The sequence below is a fragment of the Trachypithecus francoisi genome, unplaced genomic scaffold, assembly GCF_009764315.1.
Source record: "Trachypithecus francoisi isolate TF-2019V2 unplaced genomic scaffold, Tfra_2.0 Lachesis_group2, whole genome shotgun sequence".
NCBI classification, from domain to species: domain Eukaryota; kingdom Metazoa; phylum Chordata; class Mammalia; order Primates; family Cercopithecidae; genus Trachypithecus; species Trachypithecus francoisi.
In genome coordinates this window covers 101,115,795-101,142,040 of record NW_022681465.1, presented here as the reverse complement: position 1 = coordinate 101,142,040, position 26,246 = coordinate 101,115,795, and the positions used below count along the sequence as shown (strand labels likewise).

Sequence of the window (26,246 nt, the reverse complement as noted above, 5' to 3'; positions counted from 1 at the left end):
CCACTGAAGTTTTGTTTTTTGAGACGGAGTCTCGCTCTGTCATCCAGGCTGGAGTGCAGTGGCGCGATCTCGGCTCACTGCAAGCTCTGCCTCCCGGGTTCACGCCATTCTGCCTCAGCCTCCCGAGTAGCTGGGACTACAGGCACCTGCCACCACGACTCGCTAATTTTTTGTATTTTTAGTAAGAGATGGGGTTTCACCATATTAGCCTGGATGGTCTCGATCTCCTGACCTCATGATCTGCCCACCTCAGCTTCCCAAAGTGCTGGGATTACAGGCGTGAGCCATGGCGCCCAGTTTTCGTTTCGTTTTGTTTTTTTTTTTTTTGAGACAGGGACTCACTCCGTCATCCAGGCTGGAGTGCACTGGCACCGTTATAGCTCATTACAGCCTCAAACTCCCTGGTTCAAGCAGTCCTTCTGCCCCAGCCTCCTGAGCAGCTGGGACTACAGGCATGTACCACAACGCCCAGATCACTGAGTTGGTTAGTGTTACGATGTCATCTTAGCAGGTTAGTTCTTCTGCCCTTTTTGTAGAACATAATTCATGGGTAGGTTTTCTGGCCTTAGAAAATACATCTACTCCATATAAAGAAAAAAAAACATAAATAGGTAATGTATCTACTGTAAGCCTGGGCACACTGGCTCATGCCTGTAATCTCAGCATGTTGGGAGGCCGAGGCAGGCAGATCACTTGAGATCAGGAGTTTGAGACCAGCCTGGCCAACATGGTAAAACCTCATTTCTACTAAAAATGCAAAACAATTAGCCGGGCTGGGCACAGTGGCTCACACCTGTAATCCCAGCACTTTGGGAGGCCAAGCCAGGCGGATCAGCTGAGGTCAGGAGTTCAAGACCAGTCCGGCCAACATGGTGAAACCCTGCCTCTACTAAAACTACAAAAATTACCCGGGCGTGGTGGTACATGCCTGTAATCCCAGCTACTTGGGAGGCTGAGGCAGGAGAATTGCTTGAACCCGGGAGGCAGAGGTTGCAGTGAGCCAAGACTGTACCACTGCATTCCAGCCTGGGCAACAGAGTGAGACTCTGTCTCAAAAAAGAAAAAATTAGCCGTACATGGTGGTGTGCACCTGTAGTCCCAGCTACTCAGGAGGTTGAGGCAGGAGAATCCCTTGAACTTGAGATGTGGAGGTTGCAGTGAGCTGAGATGGCACCATTGCACTTCAGCCTGGGAAACACAATGAGATTCCATCTCAAAAAAGCAAACAACAGGAAAAAAAAAAAAAGACTGTGACTGTTGTAGATGTAAAAAGATCTTTGTGCCCCCAACTTCAGAAAGCTGCTCAGAAGGACGTACTCTCTAATGCCCTCTTCAGAGACATGGCCGACACTGATAATGAAAAAGGTAGAACCTCCCCACAGGCAGAGTGAAGAATCTGGATGAAGTACCTCCAGAAAACAACACAAGAACCTTATCAGTGTCACTATCCCCTAGTGAGGGGAATCTCCTATCATTTGCCAAGTAATACTTAAGATTTTGGCTGAGTGTGCTGGCTCACACCTGTAATTCCAGCACCATAGGAGGCTGAGGTGGGTAGACAGCTTTAACCCAGGAGTTCAAGACCAGCCAGGGCAACAAAGTGAGACTCTGTCTCTACCACAAAAAAAAAAAAAAAAGGAAAAAATTGCTACAGACTGCAGACCTATTCCACTATTGCTTGCTGGATATGTGAGGTGATATAATGTCTTTTCAGTTCACAGGTCTCTAGATGAAGGGCCACATCTGGACCTGATATAAAAGACTGAACTTTGAAAAAAGTGTAACAATTGGATGACACTATTAGCTTTTCTCTTATCTTCCTTGGGAAGTGTCTTTTGCATGCACAATGCAGAACGGAAGTTAGTATTTATAATCAAGATAGCTGAGTTTAATAGATTGTATTCTTTCAGTAAAATACCCACTTTTTTTCTCCAACTCTGAAATCCACCACTCCCCTGCCATGGGAGAAGTATACTTTCCTGCCTCAATGATGTTGGGTTTCGTCAATGTCAGCCTCTTTCAAACAGAAACTTTAATCATACTGGTATAATTGGACTTGACATCATAAGCTCCTGCCCTGTGCCATGAGAATGTTTCAGATTGTGGCTGTTCCCTCAGCCCGAGTCCTAGAATTATGAGCTGAAGGACAGACCCAAAACAGAAATGTCTGTTATAAGCCACTGAGATTTGGGGTTATTATTCAGCATGATTTTAGGAAAAGCTAATATAATTTCTCTCTCAGAATTGATCCTTAAGAAGGAACTTGGCGAGGTGCGGTGGCTCACACCACCACTTTGGGAAGCCAAGATGGGTGGCCTTGAGCTCAGGAGTTCACTTTCCAGCACTCTGGGAGGCCAAGATGGGTGGCCTTGAGCTCAGGAGTTTGAGACCAGCCTGGGCAACATGGCAAAATCCCATCTCTACCAAAAACACAAAATTAGCCAGGCGTGGTAGCACGTGCCTGTGGTCCCAGCTACTAGGGAGGCTGAGGCAGGATCACTGCTTTAACCCAGGAGGCAGAGGTTGCAGTGAGCTGAGATCGTGCCACACTGCCCTCTAAACTGGGCAAAAGAGGCAGACTCCGTCTCAAAAAAGAAAAGATAATAAAAGAAAACAAATGCATAATTTCAAGTTTCACGTCCTTCTAAAAATAATGTGGAGGCCAGGTGCAGTGGCTCATGCCTGTAATCCCAGCAGTCTGGGAGGCTGAGGCAGGCAGATAATTTGAGGTCAGGAGCTCAAGACCAGCCTGACCAACATGGTGAAACCACTGTCTCAACTGGAAACACAAAAAATTAGCTGGGCATGGTGGCCCACACCTGTAATCTCAGCTACTCAGGAAGCTTAGGCATGAGAATTGCTTGAACCCAGGAGGCGGAGGTTGCAGTGAGCTGAAATCGAACTACTGCATTCCAGCATGAGTGACAGAGCAAGCCTGTCACTCAAGGAAAAACAAAAAACAAACAAACAAACAAAAATGTTGAAAATACTACATTAGCTGTAAAAATGTTCAACAGCTCCAAATTAATAAAGTGCTCAAATTAAGAGTTTTTTTTTTTTTTTGAGACAGAGTCTTGCTCTGTCGCCCAGGTTGGAGTGCAGTGGCCGGATCTCAGCTCACTGCAAGCTCCGCCTCCAGGGTTTACGCCATTCTCCTGCCTCAGCCTCCCGAGTAGCTGGGACTACAGGCGCCCGCCACCTCGCCCGGCTAGTTTTTTGTATTTTTTAGTAGAGAGGGGGTTTCACCGTGTTAGCCAGGATGGTCTCGATCTCCTGACCTCGTGATCCGCCCCGTCTCGGCCTCCCAAAGTGCTGGGATTACAGGCTTGAGCCACCACGCCCAGCCAAGAGTTTTTCAAAAATGGACTGCAATGCTATAAAAAGTGACAAGTTCTATTTTGTAATTACTAAGAGTACTATTAAAGGGCACCAATTAAAAAAATAAGATAGCGTTAACATTAATTCCTTTTATTTCTTAACTTACAAAACTGATAGGAAAAAAAATGCAAACTAGGCCAGGTTCAGGGGCTTACACCTGTAATCTTAGCACTTTGGTAGGCCGAGGCGGCGGATTGCCTGAGCTGACGAGTTCCAAGACCAGCCTGGGCAACACGGTGAAACCCTGTCTCTGCTAAAATACAAAAAATTAGCCGGGCATGGCGGTGTGCACCTTTAGTCCCAGCTACTCAGGAGAAGTGCTTAAACCCGGGAGGCAGAGGTTGCAATGAGCTGAGATCGCACCACTGCACTCCAGTCGGGGAGACAGAGTGAGACTCCGTCTCAAAAAAAAAAGCAAACTAAATATAGAAATATAAAAAGAAAAAAATTACTTTCAATCCCACTACAAATAACTAACCACAATTGTACAACTGTAAATGTTATGGATATGCTTTTCTAAAGTTATGGTGGACAAACAAATGCACAGAAATATTCCAAATAAGAGTTGGGATTGCCAAAAATGTAAAATACGTCAGAAATGAATTCTTATTACATCATGTCGACATTCTTCTCAAGCTGCAGAACAATTTCCTTAAGGGCAGGATCCTCTGCCCAATTGACTTTACTCCCCAAAATAAGGTTCTGTAAAAAAAAAAAATTGTTTTAAATTAAAGTTACAAGTACTTTAAAAATTTAACAAGATTTTAGAATATCATTTTTCACTAATCTTACCAAATAATTAACATTTACTACATGTGTAGCTCTGTGATAAGAAAAAAATGATAATACATTCTTCTTTTTTTTTTTTTTTTGAGTCAGAGTCTCTTTCTGTCACCCAGGCTGGAGTGCAATGGTGGGAACTTTGGCTCACTGCAACCTCGGCCTCCCGGGCGGAGGATCACCTGAGGTCGGAGTTTGAGACCAGCCTGGTCAACATGGCGAAACCCCATCTCTACCAAAAATATAAAAATTAGCCAGGTGTGGTGGCAGATGCCTGTAATTCCAGCTACTCAGGAGGCTGAGGCAGGAGAATCGCTTGAACCCAGGAGGAGGTTGCAGTGGGCCGAGATCACGCCACTGCACTCCAGCCTGGGCTACAGAGTGAGACTCTGTCTGAAAAAAGAAAAAAAGGAAAATCAAGACCTTAAGCATTAAGTATACACACATTCCAGATATATACAAACAGACCAATATTAAACATTGAATTATTTCATCAAGAACAAAAACTAGCTGAAAGTTAAGTCAAACTGTGTAATAGCATCATCAAATAGTTGGCCGGGCGCAGTGGCTCATGCCTGTAATCCCAGCACTTTGGGAGGCTAAGGTGGATGGATCACCTAAAGGTGAGGGGTTTGAGACCAGCCTAGCCAACATAGTGAAAACCTGTCTCTACTAAAAATTAAAAAATTAGCCGGGTGTGGTGGTGGGTGCCTGTAATCCCAGCTACTCAGGAGGCTGAGACAGGAGAATTGCTTGAACCAGGAGGCAGAGGTTGCAGTGAGATGAGATCAAGTCATTTCACTCCACCCGGGGCAACAAGAGTGAAACTCCATCTCAAAAAACAAAAAAAGTACTTTACTTTTCTTGCTAGTTTATATAAATGTTACCTGGAACACATGTTGAATAACGGTAGTAATTTTTATCTCCATCTGTAGGTTTTGTCGTATGATCTTTATCCTGTCTGAGTTTTCCATACTGTCCAAATCAATCTTCTGTTTGTTCTTTTCAGTCTGTATTTCTAAAAGCTTACTTTCTGAAGCTTGTTTTAATTCTGTTAGGTTAAAAATAAAATAATATACCATATATAATACCTCTACAAACTAGGATCTTGAAAAATTATGAAGCAGATCACTTCTTGGTTATTTTAGTCAAGAGAAAAATTTTTATGAGCAGCGTTTTAGGTTGCAATTTTATTATGATCTGAAAATGACTTCCCTGGTGCAAAATAACAATATTTTAATTTTATACTTAGCAATGCCCTTAGTGAAATGTTCTAGGTATTTCTGTATAACAATAACAGCTGTCTACAGATATTTCAAGTGGTATCATGTATCGAGGGCTTATTTTGGGTTGCCAAAACAGGTAGGAAATACATATATCTTTTCCCTCTTTAATTACAAAAATGAAACATAAACATTTATTTTATTATTATTATTATTTTTGAGATGAAGTCTTATTCTGTCACCTAGGCTGGAGTGCAGTGGTGCGATCTCGGCTCACTGCAGCCTCCGCCTCCCGGGAGTTCAAATGATTCTCCTGCCTCAGTGTCCTGAATAGCTAGGATTACAGGCACCCGCTACCACACCTGGCTAATGTTTGTGTTTTTAGTACAGACAAGGGTTTTGGCACGTTGGCTGGGCTGGTCTCCAACTCCGGATCTCAAGTGATCCACCCGCCTTGGCCTCCCAAAGTGCTGGGATTATAGGCATTAGCCACCGTGCCCAACAAAATAAGATTAATTTTAAATGAAAAGTAAGCTTCCTTGGCCGGGCTCACGCCTATAATCCCAGCACTTTGGGAGGCCGAGGTGGGCGGATCACCTGAGGTCAGGAGTTTCGAGACCAGGCCAGCCAACATGACGAAACCCCATCTCCACGAAAAATACAAAAATTAGCTGGGCATGGTGGCACGTGCCTATAATCCCAGCTACTCAGGAAGCTGAGGCAGGAGAATCACTTGAACCCAGAGGCAGAGGTTGCAGTAAGCCAAGACTGCACCACTGCACTCTAGCCTGGGCAACAAGAGTGAAACTCTGTCTCAGGAAAAATAAAGTAAGATTCCCCTCTCCAGGGATAAACATCATCAACCATTTTTTGTATTACTGGAAATAGTCTAAGAATTAAATTACTTGGAAATATAAATGGATGTATTTCAGGGGCCTGTTCTTCAACATTAATGTTATTAAACGAGGTTGGAATACAGTGGAAAAAATGAATCATCAAAAGGGTATAGCCTTAGCATGGGTGGCTCATTCTTATAATCCCAACACTTTGGAAGGCTGAGGCAGGAGGATCGCTATAAGTTCGAGACCACCCTGGGCAACATAGCAAGGCCCTGATTCTACTTAAAAAAACGTGGGGGGAATAAACAAGATGACCTATACTACTACTGACCCTGAGATTATTTGCTAACAGGCAAATCTATATAATGTTTACAAATGACAAATCTGAGCAGGGTGCAGTGACTCACACCTGTAATCAGCACTGTGGGAGGCTGAGGAGGGTGGATCACCTGAGGTCAGGAGTTGGAGACCAATCTGGCCAACATGGTGAAACCCATCTCTACTAAAAGTATAAATTAGCGGGGCATGGTGGCAGGTGCCTGTAATCCTGGCTACTCAGGAGGCTGAGGTAGAAGAACTGCTTGAACCCGGGAGGCGGGGGTTGCAGTGAGCCGAGATCGCACCATTGAACTCCAGCCTGGGTGACAAGAGTGAAACTCTGTCTCAAAAAAAAAAAAAAAAAAAAACCCAGCTAGGCGCGGCGCTCATGCCTGTAATCTCAGCACTTTGGGAAGCCGAGGTGGGTGGATCACCTGAAGTAGGGAGTTCGAGACCAGCCTGACCAACATGGAGAAGCCCCATCTCTACTAAAAAGACAAAATCAGCTGGGAGTGGTGGCGGGTGCCTGTAATCCCAGCTACTCGGGAGGCTGAGGCAGAATTGCTGGAACCTGGGAGGCAGAGGTTGCAGTGAGCCAAGATCATGCCATTGTACTCCAGCCTGAGCAACAAGAAATTCTGTATCCAAAAAAAAAACCAACCAACAAATCTGGCTGGGCACAGTGGATCGATCACGTCTGTAATTCCAGCACTCTGGGAGGCCAAGGTGGGCAGATTACTTGAGCCCAGGAGTTTTTTTTTTTTTTTGAGACGGAGTCTCACTCTGTCGCCCAGGCTGGAGTGCAGTGCAGTGGTGCGATCTCGACTTACTGTAAGCTCCGCCTCCTGGGTTCACGCCATTCTCCTGCCCCAGCCTCCTGTGTAGCTGGGACTACAGGCGCCTGCCACTGCGCCCGGCTAATTTTTTGTATTTTTAGTAGAGATGGGGTTTCACCATGTTAGCCAGGATGGTCTCGATCTCCTGACCTCGTGATCCGCCCGTCTCGGCCTCCCAAAGTGCTGGGATTACAGGTGTGAGCCACCGCGCCCAGCTGAGCCCAGGAGTTCTATGCCAGCCTGTGTAACATGGTGAACCCTGTCTCTAGAGAAAAATAAACTTAAGAAATCTACAGAAAAAAAAACAATTAGCCAGGCATGGTGGCATGCACCTGTAGTCCTAACTATCAGGGATCCTGAGGTGAAAGCATAGCCTGAGTCCAGGAAGTCGAGGCTGTAGCGCGCCATGAGCATGCCTCCAGCCTGAGTAACAGCACAAGATCCTGTCTCAAAAAACAAAGAAAGAGGCCAGTCACAGTGGTTTACACCTATAATCCCAGCACTCTGGGAAGTGGAGGCGGGCAGAACACCTGAGGTGAGGAGTTTGAGACCAGCCTGGACAACATGGTGAAACCCTGTCTCTACTAAAAATACAAAATTAGCCAGGTGTGGTAGCATGCCTGTAATCCCAGCTACTTGGGAGGCTGAGGCAGAAGAATGGCTTGAATCCAGGAGACAGAGGTTGCAGTGAGCCAAGATCATGCCACTGCACTTCAGCTTGGACAGCAGAGCGAGACTATTTCAAAACAAAAACAAACAAACAAAGGCTGGGTGTGGTGGCTCACGCCTGTAATCCCAACACTTTGGGAGGCAGAGGTGGGTGAATCACAAGATCAGGAGTTCAAGACTAGCCTGGCCAAGATGGTGAAACCCCGTCTCTACTAAAAATACAAAAAATTAGCCAGGCATGCTGGTTGGCGCCTGTAATCCCAGCTACTCGGGAAGTTGAGGCAGAGAATTTCTTGAATCCAGGAGGCAGAGGTTGCAGTGAGCCAAGACTGCATCACGGCACTCTAGCCTGGGTGACAGAGCGAGACAGCATCTCACAAAAAAAAAAGATAAAGAAAGAAAAGAAATACAGGCCAGGTACAGTAGCTCATGCCTGTAATCCTAGCACTTTGGGAAGCCAAGGCAGGAGCATCACTGAGAGCAGAAGTTCAAGACAAACCTGGGTAACACAGCAAGATTCTATGTCAACAAAAAACAAAAAAGTTAGCCGGGCATGGTGGAGTACACTTGTATTCCCAGCTATTTGGGAGCTGAGGTGGGAGGATGGCTTGAGCCCAGGAGGTCAAAGCTGCAATGACCTGCAATGAACTATGATCACACCACTGCACTCCAGCCTGGGTGACACAGCAAGACCCTTTCTCACCAAAAAAAGAAGAAAGAAAAGAAAAAAAAAAAGCTTTGAAGACTGATTATCTTTTGACGGAAAATAAAAAAATTTAACTTTTCCTTTGCATACCTTTGTTTCCAAATGTTCTACAGTATGCATTGCCTTTGATACAAACATTTCAACAGTTTCAATGCAAAAAACCATCTCATGTCATGATAAATTAAGTGAAAAGGCTGTAGATCCATACATATCATCTTATCATTTAGAAATTATATATATATGTGTGTGTTTACATGGACATGGAAAAGTCTAGAATGATAAATACCAAATTGTGCTCACACAGAAAACAGGCATGACTTTTGTGTTATAATTTACCACATCATTTTATTTTTCCCCTTCTAAGAATGTACTAATTTTGTGATTTAAAGTTCTAAAATAATGAGGCACAACACGGTGGCTCATGCCTGTAATCCCAACACTTTGGGAGGCCGAGGCAGGTGGATCACTTGAGATCAGGAGTTCAAGATTAGCCTGACCAACATGGTGAAACTCTGTCCCTACTAAAAATACAAAAATTTGACCAGGTACGGTGGCTCACGCCTGTAACCAGCACTTTGAGAGGCCGAGGCAGGCGGATCATCTGAGGTTGGGAGTTCAAGACCAGCCTGGCCAACATGGTGAAATCCCATCTCTACTAAAAAAATATAAAAACTAGCCAGGTGTGGTGGGACATACCTGTAATCTCAGTTACTCTGGAGGCTGAGGCACAAGAATCACTTGAACCCAGGAGGAAGAGGATACAGTGAGCCGAGATTGTACCACTGCATTCCAGCATGGGTGACAGAGTGAGATTCTTTCTCCAAAAAAAATACCATATTAAAGAATTAAAAAAAAAAAAAAAGGGCCTGGCATGGTGGCTCAAGCCTGTAATCCCAGCACTTTAGGAGGCTGAGACGGGCGGATCACGAGGTCAGGAGATCGAGACCATCCTGGCTAACATGGTGAAACCCCGTCTCTACTAAAAAAATACAAAAAACTGGCCGGGCGAGGTGGTGGGCGCTTGTAGTCCTAGCTACTCGGGAGGCTGAGGCAGGAGAATGGCGTAAACTCGGGAGGTGGAGCTTGCAGTGAGCCAAGATCGCGCCACTGCACTGCAGCCTGGGTGACAGAGCGAGACTCCGTCTCAAAAAAATGCAAAAATTAGCTGGGCATGGTGGTGGGTGCCTGTAGTCCCAGCTACTCAGGAGGCTGAGGCAGGAGAATCACTTGAATTCGGGAGGCAGAGGTTACAGTGAGCCAAGATAGTTCACTGCACTCCACCTGGGTGATAGAGCAAGACTCTGTCTCAAAAAAAGCAAACAACAAATGAAAATAAAGTTCTAAAACAATGAGATTAAATAGAACAAAATGTACTTTATATCACTTTTTAAGCTGCCATGTCAAAAATTTAAAGAAATTTTGAAAGTCAGAAATTATGAAATTTCTCGGTGGCTAAGAGATCTGGCCTTATCAATCTATAAATTAAGCAAAATGTGTTCTGCCAAAAAAAAGTGTTTTACATACGTAATCTCTTCTTTCTAATATCAAGCAGTTTTTCCTCTAAATCCCAAGATTCCTGTTATTAAAAATAAAAAAGTTAAAGCACATTACTGTAGGTAAGGACAAACTTGTAATACTTAAATCACTGAGTTTTATCTACTAGCCTTACTTATCTAAAGTTCCAGTTTTCAGTTCCTCTATTTCCACACAACAAAAGGAAGACAGTAAATTAACTTATAAGTAGATAATGTTCAACATTAGTCAGAAATAATAGAATTTTGAAAAAAAGAACTTGAGGACAGTGAATTCCAATCATAGCATTCCCTTTGGACAATCCTATTTAATCATATACATTACAGTTACCAGCAAGAAGTTGAGAGTAAAATCATGAGAATGCATAATCAGCCTAATGTGTAAGTTTACCTGCTGTGATTTCATTATTAATTTATTTAGCTCTAATAGGTGTTTCATGTTATCCATGAGCACACTGAAAAGGAAACAAAAAGATGATTTATTAAGGTTATTTGTAACTTAATTAAAAATACCTGTCATTAATGAAGGAATCAATGAGTGAAAACTTACTTTCATTAAATCCACCATACACTTGGATAAAAAGTCAGTTTAACAAAATAAATCTGGAAAAGTTTGATGTAATCCAAATTTCTGTTGAAATTAGAGATGCATTTCCCTAGAAAAACGTTTGGTCACAGATATTGAAGAATACCAAATTTAAAAATGTGGGAACATCTGTAAAAATTTCATATTTAGAGAGGAAACATCCTAATAACTTCCTAACAAGCTGCTTTTGTTTTGAATTTATTTTTTAGAGCAATTTTAGTTTTTGTTTTGAATTTATTTTTTAGAGCAATTTTAGTTTCACAGCAAAACTGAATGGAAGGTACAGAGATTTCTCAGATACACCCTGCCCCAGACACATGCACAGCCTCTCCCATTATCAACATCCCCTACCAAAGTGGCACATTTGTTACAATCAACAAACCTATATCGACACATCATTGTTACCCAAAGTCCAGATTTTACATCAAGGTGCACTCTTGCTTGTGTATATTCTATGGGTTTGTTTTTGTGACAGGGTCTCGCTCTGCCACCCAGGCTGGAGTGCAGTGGCACAATCACAACCTCAACCTCCTGGGCTTAAGCGATCATCCTGCCTCAGCCTCTGAAGCAGCTGGGATTATAGGCATACACTACCATGTCCCACTAATTTTTAAATTTTTTGTAGACACGAGGTCTCCCTATATTGCCCAGACTGGTCTGGAACTCCAGGGTTGAAGCAATCCTCCCTCTTCAGCCTCCCAAAGTGGTAGGATTATAGACATGAGCTACTGAGATCCCGCCATTCTCTGGGTTTTGACGTATGTATAATTACATGTATCCACCATTATTGCAGCATGTAGAATAGTTTCAAGGAATAAACTGCTTTTTACCTCTACTTCGACAAATATTTTTGAGTACTTACTACACGCTTTCAAGAACTATGCCAGGTGCCAGGAATGTAAAATAAAATAAAACACAGTATCTGTTTTCAAAGAGGAAAGAATCTAGTGGAGGAGAAAAATAAATCCACAATCATACTGTAGTGCAGTAACAAACATGAACCAAAGTTATGCACAAGGTGGAATAAGGACATAAAGTAATTACCTAGATCAAGTAGTTTGGTATGGTGGGAGCAAAAGGGTATGGAATAAGACTGGGCAGAGCAGTGGCTCTCATACTTCAGAGTGCCACAGTCACATGGGAGTCTTGTTAAGGATTCCTAGTCCCCAAACTTCAGATATGCTGATTCAAGGCCCGGTTCAGTGGCTCATGCCTGTAATCCCAGCACATTGGGAGGCTGAGGCAGGAGGACTGCTTGAGTTCAGGAGTTTGAGACCTGGGCAATATAGCAAGACTACATCTCTATTTAAAAAAAAAAAAAAAAAGCCAGGTACAGGGGATCCCTTGAAGTCAGGAGTTCGAGATTAGCCTGGCCAGCATGGCAAAACCCCATCTCTACTAAAAATACAAAAATTAGCCAGGTGTGATGGTGTGTGCCTGTAATCCCATCTACTCAGGAGGCCGAGGTAGGAGAATCGCTTGAACCCGGGAGGCAGAGGTTGCAAGTGAGTCAAGATCATGCCACTGCACTCCAGCCTGGATGACAGAGCAAGATTCCGCCTAAAAAAAAAAAAAAAAAAAGATATGCTGATTCAGAAAGTTTGGGATAGGACCAACAATGTGATCATTATAATAGACATTATTCTGATAATCAGCCAGGTGTGAAAAACACTGTAGAAGCAACTAACTGAGAAGGCCCAAAAGGGGGAATCTGCACAAACCTGGGAGAGCTGAACTCATTTTTTTTACTATTTACAGCTATATTTGGTTGTCTTAAAAGATAAATTTAGGCATATTAAAATGTAACAACTTTATTTTACCAGACAATTCATGCATCTGGCAGCACAGGATTATAAGCTGTTTAGTGCTCTACTGTGGGAGTTGAGTGAGGAAGCTTTTATAAGGTGTTCATAGAAGAAAGACAGAAAATATAATTGGTTGGTTAAAGTGGAACATCTCTAGGAAGAGGTTAGTTGGCAGTTTCTCATTGGGTAAGCTTAAGCTCCATTTTACTGTTAACAACAGGCTTACATAGGAACCCCAAGGTGCTGGAGCTTAAGGCTAAAGATGGTTCAGCCTAATGGCATTCTAGTTGTATCCCAATTAATTTTTTTTTTTAACAGTTGTAAACTTTAAAATGTGCTAATAAAACACTGCCTCAGCCTATTTGACCTTTCTGGTTTTTTTTTTTTTTTTTGAGACAGAGTCTCACTCTGTTGCCCAGGCAGGAGTGCAGTGGTGCAATCTCAGCTCACTGCAACCTCTGCCTCCTGGGTTCAAGCGATTTTCCTGCCTTAGCCTCCCGGGTAGCTGGGATTACAGGCGCCTGCCACCACGCATGGCTAATTTTTGCATTTTTAGTAGAGATGGGGTTTTACCATGTTGGCCAGGCTGGTCTGGAACTTCTGACCTCAGAAGATCTGCCTGCCTCAGCCTCCCAAAGTGCTGGGATTATAGGCTTGAGCCACTGTGCCAGGTTTGACCCTTCTGTTGTTTTTTGGTGTCAACAGTGAAACTGGCCCAATTGTCCCACAGAACTGATGTTTATGATTTCTTTTGAATAAACAGAAACTGACCCTCCCAGTATTAAAACTTGAGAAAGTTACAATTGTCTTATCTGAGTTCCTTTCTCAGGAAACCAACCATCAGGCCTCCCAGATAGTATCAAGGAACTGAAACTTACAAGATCACACTCTCTGGACAATAAGAATCAGACCCCTCACCCATCAAGACTGCCTAACCAACTACCTGCTTCCTATTGACTTAACTCCTCTTCCTTACCCCTCCCTAATTCCTGTTTTCCCATACATAGTTACATATCTTCCCTGCTATAAAAATCCTTAATTTGGCAGAGAGTGGTGGTTCATGCCTGTAATCTCAGCACTTTGGAAGGCCAAGGCAGGTGGATCACTTTGAGCTCAGGAGTTCACGACCAGCCTGGGCAACAAGGCAAAACTCCATCTCTACAAAAAATACAAAAATTAGCCAGGCGCGGTGGCGTGTGCCTGTAGTCCCAGCTACTTGGGAGGCTGAAGTGGATTGCTTGAACCTGGGAGGTCGAGGCTGCAGTGAGCCAGGATCACGCCACTGCACTCCAGCCTGAGCAACAGAGCGAGGCCCTATCTCAACAGAACAAGACAAAACAAAACACCCTAGATGGACTTAATTTTAGTCCATCCAGGAGATGAGACTGATCTCCCCTCTCCTTGGCTATAGTACTCAAAGCCTTCTTCCTGACAATACTCATGTCAGTGATTACATTTCTGTGCAGCAAGCAACAGAACCTAGACTGAATCCCTGACACTTCAGTAACAATATGATGAATCTGTCCTGATGTCCTGCACCCCACACCTTAAACTCAATAATGTTCTTCTTTTTTTTTTTCTTTTTTTCCTGAGATGGGGTCTCACTATTGCCCAGGCTAAGGTGCTGTGGCAAGATCACAGCTTACTGCAGCCCAATGACCTCCTAGAATCAAGACAGGAGGCTGATCCTCTCCCCTCAGCCTCTAGAGTAGCTAGGACTACTGGTGGCTCCACCATGCCTGGCTTAATTTTTAAAACTTTTTTGTTGAGCTGAGGCCTCCCTATGTTGCCCAGGCCGATCTCAAATGCCTGGGCTCAATCTATACTCCTGCCTCAGGCTCCCAAAGTGTTGGGATTATAGGCATGAGCCTCTGTACCCAAGCTAAACTCTCCTTTTATGGGAGAGAAAAAGTTATGAGTGTTCAAATTCAGATTTTTGGATTTATGTAATCCTGGATTTAGCTGGAATATGGGGAAAATGTGTATCAGTGTGGGCTAAGATACTCAAGATAAAAGTGCCTAGATCCAGACCAGCCTGGTCAACATAGTAAAACCCCGTCTCTACGAAAAAAACAAAAATTACCCAGGTGTTGTGGCAGGTACCTGTAATCCCAGCTATTCAGGAGGCTGAGGCACGAGAATCGCTTGAACCCGAGAGGTGGAGGTTGGAGTGAACTACACTCCAGCCTGAGTGACAGAGCAAGACTCTGTCTCCAAAAAAAAAAAAACAACAAAAGTGCTTAAACCCATCTTGGAATTTTTCTGGTGCTCAAGGGAAGAAGGGACTATTTTATCACAAGAGCTTTGAGAGATAAGACCTCTGAGGCCAGATATCAGGATACAGAAGACCTGACCTGCTAGTCTTTACATTACATCCCTTGGGAAATTGTTTGATCTGAACAAGCTCATTTCTACCAATAAAAAATGAGGAGTATCTTTCCTATCTCATTGGGTTTTGGATGGATTAAATGAGATAGCCCTGTTCCTAATTTATAGTAAATACTGAAAAAAAATGAACTTTTAAAGCTTTCCCTTAAATTTTTCCAATCTTCTGGATAAACTCTTCTGCTTCTTACAGTTACAATCCATATAGAACAAAATATCATTAGAACTATAGAAGTTGCTGTAATTCTGGGGAGGGCCTACAAAAATTTCATCACTTTCCTTATTCCCCAGATAAAGGTAGTTGGCAGTAATAATTTTTTAAAATTCACAAAACTAAAGTCACTATGCAGATCCCATCCTTACTGAATCCACAGAAAAAGAAAATCATACCTAGACTGGGTGCTAATTTTCTCCAGGTTTTTTTTAAGTGCAGCTGAAAGTCTCATCCTATGAGAGGGAAAAAGCTTGCATTATAAAACATGGATAACATTTGTGGTACATTAAAAAAATTCCAAACATGACAAAGATTGATTTCCCTTCAAATATACATAAAACAGAAGTAGGTTTCAGAATATTATTACATGAGAAATACTTTGAGAAATAAAACATAGAAATATGAAATAACACCAAGATGGATAGGGCTGTTGCATGTGGGTATACACTGCCAGAATGAGGGGCCAGGTAAATCTGAAACCTGGCCTGAGCTGAATGAGTTCTCTGAACCATCTACTTTCAGTGGCAGGATTAAGCCACTAAAAAGATCAGGGTGGGCCTGAAATGAAGAACTTAGGGAATACAAAACCATATACGACTATAAACTTTAAAACATTTTTTTTTTTTGAGAGGGAGTCTTGCTCTGTTGCCCAGGATGGAGTATATAGTGGCATGATCTCGGCTGACTGCAACCTCTGCCTCCCAGGTTTAAGTGATTCTCCTGCCTCAGCCTCCCTAGCAGCTGGGATTATAGGCATATGCCACCACACCCGGCTAATTTTTGTATTTTTAGTAGAGACAGGGTTTTGCCATGTTGGCCAGGCTGGTCTTGAACTCCTGACCTCAGATGATCCACATGCCTTGGCCTCCTGAAGTGCTGGGATTACAGGCGCGTGCCACTGCATCCAGCCATGTTAGGTGTATTAAATGCATTTTTCACTTACCATATTTTCAATTTACAATGGGTTTATCAGGACCTAATCCCATTGCAGATTGAGAAGCATCTGTAATGCAAATTTTCTCCCAGGGCTCAAAATTTGTGTGACCAGGCTGGGTTTGTGTAATCCCAGCATTTGGGGAAGGCTGAAGCAAGATTGCTTGAGTCTAGGAGTTCAAGACCAGCCTGGGCACAGTGAGACCCCCTCTCTATAAAAAATTTTAAAAATTAGCCAAGCGTGGTTGTGCATGCCTGTAGTCCCAGCTGCTCCAGAGGCTGAGGCAGGAGGACTACTTGAGCCTGGGAGGTTGAGGTTACAGTGAGCAGTGATCATGTTGCTGTACTCCAGCGTGGGCAAGAGTGAGACCTTGTCAAATTAAAAAACAGTAATAATAATAAAATTTTCGTGTGACCATTATCTAATCACCACTGTGCTTGACTAATTCATTCAGTCCAGTTAAAAGATTCCCTCCACTTTGCCCTCATACCCATTTTGCATTCAGTTCACAATGCTTATATTTAAAATGTAATAATTACCTGTCTAATGCAAGCTTTTTTATCTCAAAAGAAATTTTCACCTCTTCAATTTCATTTTCCAGGTCTTCAATTTTACTATCAAAGAAACATGAGCAAAAGAATATCAGCAATATCAGAAAAAGACATTATTGAAATAAATGTATGAAGTAAGCCCTTAAAAAAGTAAAACACCTCTATCTAAATAAAAGTGTTTTACAGGCTCAATATACCAATGCGTATTTACACATTTAGCAAACTAATGCCCCTGAGCCACTTCACTCGGTATCTTATAAAAAGGGAGGCCAGAAAGTTCTAACGTGATCACTTGTGTACATATGAATCTCCATCCCAAATTAACAACTTCCCAATATATGCATCACAAGTTATCTGGAAAAATAAAGGAAAGGAAAAAGAAAAACAATATTATAGCATAAAAAATGAGATTATGACCAGGCTCAGTGGCTCTTGCCTACAATCCCAGAACTCTGGGAGGCCAAGGTGGAGGATTACTTGAGGCCAGGAATTTGAGAACAGCCTGGGCAACAAAGTGAGGCCCCATCTCTACAAAAATTTTTTTTTTTTAGGTGGAGTTTCGCTCTTGTTGCCCAGGCTGGAGTGCAATGGTGTGATCTCAGCTTACCGCAAACTCTGCCTCCTGGGTTCAAGCAATTCTCCTGCCTCAGCCTCCCGAGTAGCTGGGATTACAGGCATGCGCCACCACACCCAGTTAATTTTGTATTTCTAGTAGAGACGGGGTTTCTCCATGTTGGTCAGGCTGGTCTTGAACTCCCAACCTCAGGTGATCCACCCACCTAGGCCTCCCAAAGTGCTGGGATTACAAGCATGAGTTACCGCGCCTGGCCCCAAAATATTTTTTTAAAAAGTCAGGTTTGGTACAATGAACCTGTAGTTCCAGCTACTCAGGAGGCTGAGACCAGTGGATCCCTTGAACCCAGGAGGTCGTGGCTTCAGTGAACTATGATCACATCACTGTACTCCAGCCTGCGTGATAGTGAGACTCCATCTCTAACAATGAAATAATAGAAAATATGATTAAATCTTAGTAAAGACCATAAACAAAATTTTTAAATATAACATACGCTTCGATTTGCTTTTCTTGCATAATTTGTTCTGGAGTTTTTTCTTCATCTGCAAATAAACAATTTTTTGAAGTTACTAACATTTTAGAAAGGTGCTGTCCAAAAGGAATATAATATAAGCCACAAGGGCAAAATACATCATTTAAAATGTCATTTCCACATTACAGAAAAGAAACAGTGAAATTTAATTTTAATATACTTATTTAACCCAATAGATCAAAAATATTATTTCAATGTGCAGTCAGTTTAACGTTACTAATGACATATTTCACATTATTCTGTCTGTATTTTTCATTTACGGTCCATCTCAATGATGACTAACCACATTGCTTGAGTCCAGGAGTTTGAGACCAGCCTGGGAGACACAGCGAAACTCTGTCTCTACTGAAAATCAGCCAGGCACGATAGTGCATGCCTGTAGTCCCAGCTACTCGGGAGGCTGAGGTGGGAGGATCGATTGAGCCCACGAGGTGGGGGTTGCAGTGAGCCAAAATCTTACTAGCTACACTCCAGCCTGGGTTGCTGAGCGAGATCATCTCACTATGATGATGGAAATGTTTCATATCTATGCTACCCCATAGGGTAGCCACTGGTCACATGTGGCAACTGAGCATTTGATATACACTTAATTTGAAATTTTATTTCATTTTAATTAGCTTTAAAAAGCCACATGTGTGGCCAGCAGTGGTGGCTCACACCTGTAATCCCAGTACTTTGGGAGGCCGAGGCAGGTGGATCACCTGAGGTCAGGAGTTAAGAGACCAGCCTGGCCAACATGGTGAAACCCCGTCTCTACTACAAATACAAAAAATTAGCCAGGCGTGGTGGCAGGTGCCTGTTTTCCCAGCTACCCGGGAGGCTGAGGCAAGAGAATCCCTTGAACCCAGGAGGCAGAGGTTGCACTGAGCCGAGATCAAGTCATTGCACTCCAGCATGGGGGACAAGAGCAAGACTCCATCTCAAAAAAAAAAAAAAAAGCCACTTGTGGCTAGTGGTTACCCCATCGGACAACACAACTCTAGAAGACAATTCCACAGTAACAAAAATCAAATTGGTGGTTGCTGGAGGAAAGGGTGGGGACTGACTGTGAAGCGGCACATGGGATTATTTTGGTATGAAAATGTTCTGGCCGGGCACAGTGGCTCACGCCTGTAATCCCAACACTTTGGGAGGCCGAGGTGGGTGAATCACGAAGTCAGTTCAAGATCCACCTGGCCAAGGTGGTGAAACCCCGTCTCTACTAAAAATACAAAAATTAGCTGGCCATGGTGGCAGGCGCCTGTAATCCCAGCTACTTGAGAGGCTGAAGCGGTGAACCCGGGAGGCAGAGGTTGCAGTGAGCCGCGATCTCGCCACTGCACTCCAAGACTCCATCCAAAATAAAGAAAAAAGAAAAAAAGAAAATGTTCTGTATCTTTTTTCATTTTGGGGAGACAGGGTCTCCTTCTGTTACCCAGGCTGGAGTGCAGTGGTGTGATCTTGGCTTACTGCAGCCTTGATATTCCAGGCTCAAGCAATCCTCCTACCCCAGCTGGGTGGGACTACAGGCACATGGTACCACATCTGGCCAATTTGATTTTTTAGAGATGGGGTCTCACTATGTTTCCCAGGCTGGTTGTCCTGGGCTCAAGCAATCATCTCGTCTTGGCCCCTCAAAGTGCTGGGATTACAGATTGACCCACCACGCTCAGCTGAAAATGTTCTATATCTTGATTGTGGTAGTGATTATACAGATTTAGAAATTTGTCAAAACTCATCAAATTGTACCCTTAAAATAGATCCCTTTATTGTAAAAAACAATCCTTTAACCAATAAAGTCTCAGTCATATATATATATATATATATATTTTTTTTTTTTTTTTTTTTTTGAGACAGAGTTTTGCTCTTGTTACCCAGGCCAGAGTGCAGTGGCGCAATCTCGGGTCACGCAACCTCCGCCTCCGGGGTTCAGGCGATTCTCCTGCCTCAGTCTTCCGAGTAGCTGGGATTACAGGCATGCACCACTACGCCCGGCTAATTTTGTATCTTTAGTAGAGATGGGGTTTCTCCACATTAGTCAGGCTGATCTCGAACTCCTGACCTCAGGTGATCCGCCTGCCTCGGCTTCCCAAAGTGTTGGGATTACAGGCGTGAGCTACCATGCCTGGCCATATATATATTTTTTAAACAGTAAAAGAATCAATACTTATTTCTCTATTGATTGCTTGACAGTCTCACTCTATTGCCCAGTGGAGTGGAGTATAGTACAGTGACTCAATCACTTGAGCCCAGGAGTTGGATGCTGCAGTGAGTCTCAGCTGGGACTACAGGTATGTATCACCATATCCGGTTAAGTTTTTTCATTTTTGTAGGGACGAAGTCTCACTTTGTTGCCCAGGCCAATCTCAAACTCTTAGCTTCAAGTGATCTTCCTGTATTGGCCTCTAAAAGAGCAGATAGTCAATTTTAGATAAACATCTTCTTTCAAAGGCTACAACTAAACTTCCTGTGACCTGCCTTACATCTGTCTTCTCCTAGGTACAGAAATTCTACAATGTGGCCGGGCGCGGTGGCTCAAGCCTGTAATCCCAGCACTTTGGGAGGCCGAGACGGGCGGATCACGAGGTCAGGAGATCGAGACCATCCTGGCTAACACCGTGAAACCCTGTCTCTACTAAAAAATACAAAAAACTAGCCGGGCGACGTGGCGGGCGCCTGTAGTCCCAGCTACTCGGGAGGCTGAGGCAGGAGAATGGCTTAAACCCAGGAGGCGGAGCTTGCAGTGAGCTGAGATCCGGCCACTGCACTCCAGCCTGGGCGGCAGAGCGAGACTCCGTCTCAAAAAAAAAATAAAAAAAAAGAAATTCTACAATGTTAACTAAATCTAAGTTTTGGATGTCATAATCCCTTAAAAATGGTACTAGCTATACAGAGAACAAAAAGACTATTGGACTGTAAACTCTTCTCATTTGGATCTGAGCTCTAAAATCATCTTCTTAGAGAAGCCATCCCTATGAAAAGAAGCCCCTCCCTCTTATCATGCCTTTGTTTCTTTCACCATACTTACCATACTTCATAAATATCTTGCATGTTTACCAATTTTGCTACACTAGAACATATATAAACAATTTTTGGTAAAGTTAATTTTATTTTTCCTCGAGAACTGTTAATCATCAAATTCACAAAATCTTATTTGAGGCCAGGTGTGGTGGCAAAACCCTGTTTCTACAAAAAAATACAGAAAATTAGTCAGGCACGGTAGCATGTGCCTGTGGTCCCAGTTACTTGGGAGGCTGAGGTGGGAGGACTGCTGGAGCCCAGGAGGCTGAGGCTGCAGTAAACCGGAGATTGCACCACTGCATTCCAGCCTGGGTGACAGCAAGATCCTGTCTCAAAACACCAAACAACAAAACCCTAATTTGAAAATGAAAATACTTACTTGCATCAATCATTGATTTATATTCTAAGAGCTGTTGTTTTGTCTGCGCTCTCAGCCTGAAAACAGATAAAGAGAACATAAAGTCACATATTTATTAAGGTTTTACTCATTACCGTATGACGAACCAACTCATTCTTTTTCGGAAGCTGATATCACAAAATAAATACAAATAATTAAACTCATAATTACAAACTTCTAATTTGGCCCCATTTTATTTAAAATAGGTATAAAGAACTTCAAGGCCTCAGAGGAAGACACAAAATGGAATACACTGGGAAAACAGCATCTGTGAGAAAAAGTTAAAAAATTGGCATTTAAGATTATTTTTAATAGGCCAGACTGAACTAAGGATGCAATACAAAGAACAGACCAAAATGATTAAACCCCAAACCACTGTAATTATTTACAAATACAGATGTTATCAGGAGATACAGAAAAATAACAAAGATACTAATCCTTGGATTCACATAGTTTTTAAGTTGTTCTATAAATCCAAAAATCATACATAAGTAGAAAAACAATGAGTAAATGGCAATTTAAGATGACAGCAAGAGTAAGGAAGAAAAAGCAATAAAAAAGAAATACGTATGTTTTCATTATTCAAAACATTTAAAAAAGAAAAAAAGCTAATTAAAAAAATTTTTTTTTTGAGTCAAGAGTCTCGCTCTGTTGCCCAGTCTGGAGTGCAATGGCACAATCTTCGGCTCACTGCAACCTCTGCCTCCCGGGTTCAACCGATTCTCTTGCCTCAGCCTCCTGAGTAGCTGGGATTACAGGAGCCTGCCACCACCGCCCAGCTAATTTTTGTATTTTTAGTAGAGACAGGGTTTCCCCATATTGGCCAGGCTGGTCTCGAACTCCTTACCTCGTGATTTGCCCACCTCAGCCTCCCAAATAAATTATATTTACAAAATAGTTCACACTTGCATGACAGTTTCATAATTCCGAAACTTTTGACTTTATTTTCTTATTTATTTATATTTCCTGAGACAGAGTCTTGCTCTGTCACTCAGGCTGGAGTGCAGTGGCACGATCTCGGCTCAATGCAACCTCTGCCTCCTGGGTTCAAGTGATTCTCCTGCCTCAGTCTCTCAAGTAGTTAGGATTACAGGTGCGTGCCACCACGCCCAGCTAATTTTTGTATTTTTAGTAGAGACGGGGTTTCACCATGTTGGCCATGGTTGGCCAGGCTGGTTTGAACTCCTGACTTCAAGTGATCCATCTGCCTGGGCCTCCCAAAGTGTTGAGATTACAGGCGTGAGCCACCGCGCCTGACCCATAATGATTTTTGTAAAACTACCTTTTTTTACGATATAGAACAGAGGACCGCACATTTTTTTCTGTAAAGGACCTGATGGCAAATTTTTTAGGGTTTGTGAGTCACATGGTCTCTGTTTTAGCTACTCAATTCCACCCTTGTGCAGGAAAGTTGTATTCCAATAAAACTATTTATGGAAACTGAAATTTTAATTTCTGATAGAGTTCATGTATTATGAAATATTTTTATGATCTTTTCCTTGCAACCAAACATAAAAACTATTCTTAGCTTGAGTGGTCACACAAAAATAGGCAGTTAGGCAGATTTGGCCCAGGACCTTCTCTTGCTCACTGGTTTGGAAGAGGGATGTCCCTTCTCATGGAATCTTCCCCAGCAACCGCTTAGTGGAAAAGTATAAACATCATCCGCTTAGTAGAATATATAACATAAAAAGCTTCTGGGTTACGAAGGAGTCGTAGTTCTAAAAGATAAGGTAGGGACACCTTCCTTCCAATTTAGCTCTGGCATTCAACTTGCCTGTAAACCAGAGTGGGGGGGGGGGCGGGGAAACAGGAGGAGAAATTACAGCTTCTAAGGACTTTCCAAGGGCCCGGGACACTGTGCTCAACACTTTCCTAGACTGTCTCAGTTAACCCTTATAACCTCTCTATCAGGAGGTCATTTTTCTCTCCTTTTCGCTGATGAAGAAAGAGCTTCAAGAGTTTAAGTGAATGAGGCTGTCACAGAGACATGACGTGACCGAGCGTGAATTCGAACCCTAGCCCTTCTGAGCAAAGGGCGGAGTTCCGGGCCACAACGCCCACTTGGTCCCGGCTGAGGCGGTCAAAGGGAACAACCTGAGGAGCAGGGTCATGCGGTCCTCGCTACGCGCAGCGTGGGCGCCGGCGACCTGCGGCGGCCCGCCTGCCCCGCCTTCCTCTCCGGAGTCCGCGGGCTCGTCGGCGGCTTGCATCTGGGGCTGTTCCTCCATTGCTGGTTGAGGGGAAAGGCTACCACTCAGCAGGAAAAGGCCGTTCAGAAGACGTCAATTTTCCCGCCACTAAATTGACGCCGGGAAAAGGCCCGAGGGCCCCGCCTCTTCCGCCCAGGGCCCCACCCCTTCCGCCTGGGTTTTCGGTTGCCGCGACTACTTGTCGCTCCTCTTTCATCCGGGCTCTGCTGGTGAAAATAACTGCAGACCACTGGTAAAAAGTTGGAATATCTTTCGTTAAGCGTCGGATGTGTAGAGTGCTGAGCTAGGGGCTGGACTAGAGACGTTGGGACACCTCCCGGGAACAGCAGCCTCGGGGGGAAAATCTCCTGACCTAAGTGGTCATTCGGCCTTGGTGCTGGGACACGTGAGTGCGGCCACAGCTGTGTGTCCATCCATCTTGGCACTTCTTTTCCGTCCGCTGCCTTTGAAGATGGGTGTGCCCGGCAGGCTGTGAAAGATAAACATTAGAGGGTTGCTTAGAAGACTTTTTTGACCTGAACCCATGAGGTGCATACCTTTCGTTTGGCGGGGAAACCAGTGGCTTCTGAAGTTCAGGGATATCCACGGGCCACAAGTGCGAGGCATTGCAGACATTTTGAACCCAGACTTCCAGCCTGGAGACATCCACACGCTTTAAATTTCTTGCACTGATACTTCATTCTATCATTATGACTGGCACCACTCGTAACTGAGAGTTAGGTGCCTTCAAGTTTTGAGTGTCTGCAGGGTACCTTTGAGCTTTCTTAGCTGTGTAGTGAGTGGGGGAAATGTAGAAAATGAAGGACAAATGACTGATTTGTAGTTTTTCATTAGAGTCGGCCGTGTAAGGGACACAGCCCTTCCCGCACAAGCACAGCAGCTTGAACCTCTTTGAACAAGAGTCGAGAGTTCTTTTACAGCTAATTACTCCCTAGTTAATGTTGATCATACTGTGCTGTTTTCTGCCTCTCCATTATCAATGTAATGCGACTCCTGATAAAAGTTAAATTCGCCGGGCGTGGTGGCTCACCCCTGCAATCCCAGCACTTTGGGGGTTGAGGCAGGTGGATCACCTGAAGTCAGGAGTTCGAGACCAGCCAGGCTAACATGGTGAAACCCCATCTCTACTAAAAATGCAAAAAAGACTGTCTCAAATTTTTTTTTATAAAAATAATAATGCAGTGGTTATCCAACGTGAGAATTTGGAGGAGACCTTGTTAAAACACATTTCTGGGTGTCCCTAGGATTCTGATTTGCATTTGTAGCAAGTTCCCAGGTAAAGTTGCTGTTGCTTATTGATGAGGACACTTTGAGAACCACCACCATAAAGGGCCATAAAACGCAATTAAAAAAAAAAAAAACCCACAGTAAAAAAACGGTGGGTGTAAGGCCTGGCACGGTGGCTCATGCCTATAATCTTAGCACTTTGGGAAGGCAAGGCAGGCAGATCACTTGAGTCCAGGAGTCTGAGACCAGCATGGCCAACATCGTGAAACCCCATCTCTACTAAAATTACAAAAAATTAGCTGACCATGGTGGCACGTGCCTGTAATCCCAGCTACTTGGGAGGTTGAGGCAGGAGAATCGCTTGAACTTGGGAGGCAGAGGTTGCAGTGAGCCAAGATCATGCCGCTGTACTCCAGCCTGGGTGGGTGGCAGTGTGAGCCTGTCTCAAAAAAAAAAAAAAGTTTGCAAATATTTTTTGCCAGTTGGAATCATAGAAATAAAAGGCTGATTACCTTCAGTTTTAATAATGCAGAGAAAACTGGCACTTCTGACTCCGTCTCAAAAAAAAAAAGGTTAAAATGGCAAATATTTTTTGCCAGTTGGAGTCATAGAAATAAGACTGATTACCTTCGGTTTTAATAATGCAAAGAAAACTGGCACTTTTGTACATCATCTGGTTCTATCGAAATGTAAAATGCATGTTTGCTTTAGGGAACCTAGAATACACAAAGAAAAGCATGGTATAAAACAGTATATTTGGCCGGGCGCGGTGGGTCAAGCCTGTAATCCCAGCACTTTGGGAGGCCGAGACGGGCGGATCACGAGGTCAGGAGATCGAGACCATCCTGGCTAACACGGTGAAACCCCGTCTCTACTAAAAATACAAAAAAAAAAAAAAAAAAAAAAAAAAACCTAGCCGGGCGAGGTGGTGGGCGCCTGTAGTCCCAGCTACTCCGGAGGCTGAGGCAGGAGAATGGCGTAAACCGGGAGGCGGAGCTTGCAGTGAGCTGAGATCCGGCCACTGCACTCCAGCCTGGGCGACAGAGTGAGACTCCGTCTCAACAAAAAAAAAAAAAAAAAAAAATAGTATATTGGCCGGGCGTGGTGGCTCACACCTGTAATCCCAGCACTTTGGGAGGCTGAGGCAGGCAGATCACCTGAGATCGGGAGTTCAAGACCAGCCTGACTAACATGGTGACCCCCGTCTATACTAAAAATACAAAATAAACTGGGCATGGTGGTGCATGCCTGTAATCTCAGCTACTCAGGAGGCTGAGAGAATCGCTTGAACCCAGGAGGCGAAGGTTGCAGTGAGACGAGATCACGCCATTGCACTCCAGGCCTGGCAACAGAGTGAGACTGTCACAAAAACAAAAACAAAAAAAACATTACTCATGTGTTGCTTAATGATTGGGATATGGTTTGAGAAATGTGTCATTAGGTGATTTTATTGTTCAAACATCAGAGTATACTCACACAAATCTAGATGGCATACCCTACTGCACTCCTAGGCTATATAGTGTAGCTTATAGCTCCTAGGCTACAAA

At 43.6% G+C, this 26,246-nt stretch overlaps 1 protein-coding gene across 3 annotated transcripts; it reads right to left on the bottom strand.

Annotated features, from left to right (window-relative positions):
• Positions 1 to 3,452: 3,452 nt before the first annotated feature.
• CENPH (centromere protein H) lies at positions 3,453 to 24,585 on the bottom strand. Of its 3 annotated transcripts, none has more exons than XM_033179758.1 (9): positions 23,357 to 23,610; positions 21,242 to 21,297; positions 17,824 to 17,872; positions 16,745 to 16,819; positions 15,448 to 15,504; positions 10,673 to 10,736; positions 10,274 to 10,325; positions 5,046 to 5,209; positions 3,453 to 4,080 (listed from the first exon to the last, which is right to left on the bottom strand). In XM_033179758.1, exons 1-9 carry the CDS (start codon positions 23,488 to 23,490, stop codon positions 3,988 to 3,990), a joined length of 744 nt encoding a protein of 247 aa, XP_033035649.1. In that variant the 5' UTR covers positions 23,491 to 23,610; the 3' UTR covers positions 3,453 to 3,987. The 3 variants fall into 3 exon arrangements, with proteins under 3 accessions (XP_033035649.1, XP_033035648.1, XP_033035650.1); XM_033179757.1 differs by lacking the exon at positions 23,357 to 23,610 and adding an exon at positions 23,617 to 24,585 and having other exon boundaries at positions 3,944 to 4,080; XM_033179759.1 differs by lacking the exons at positions 5,046 to 5,209; positions 23,357 to 23,610 and adding an exon at positions 23,617 to 24,585 and having other exon boundaries at positions 3,944 to 4,080.
• Between the last annotated feature and the right edge of the window lie 1,661 nt (positions 24,586 to 26,246).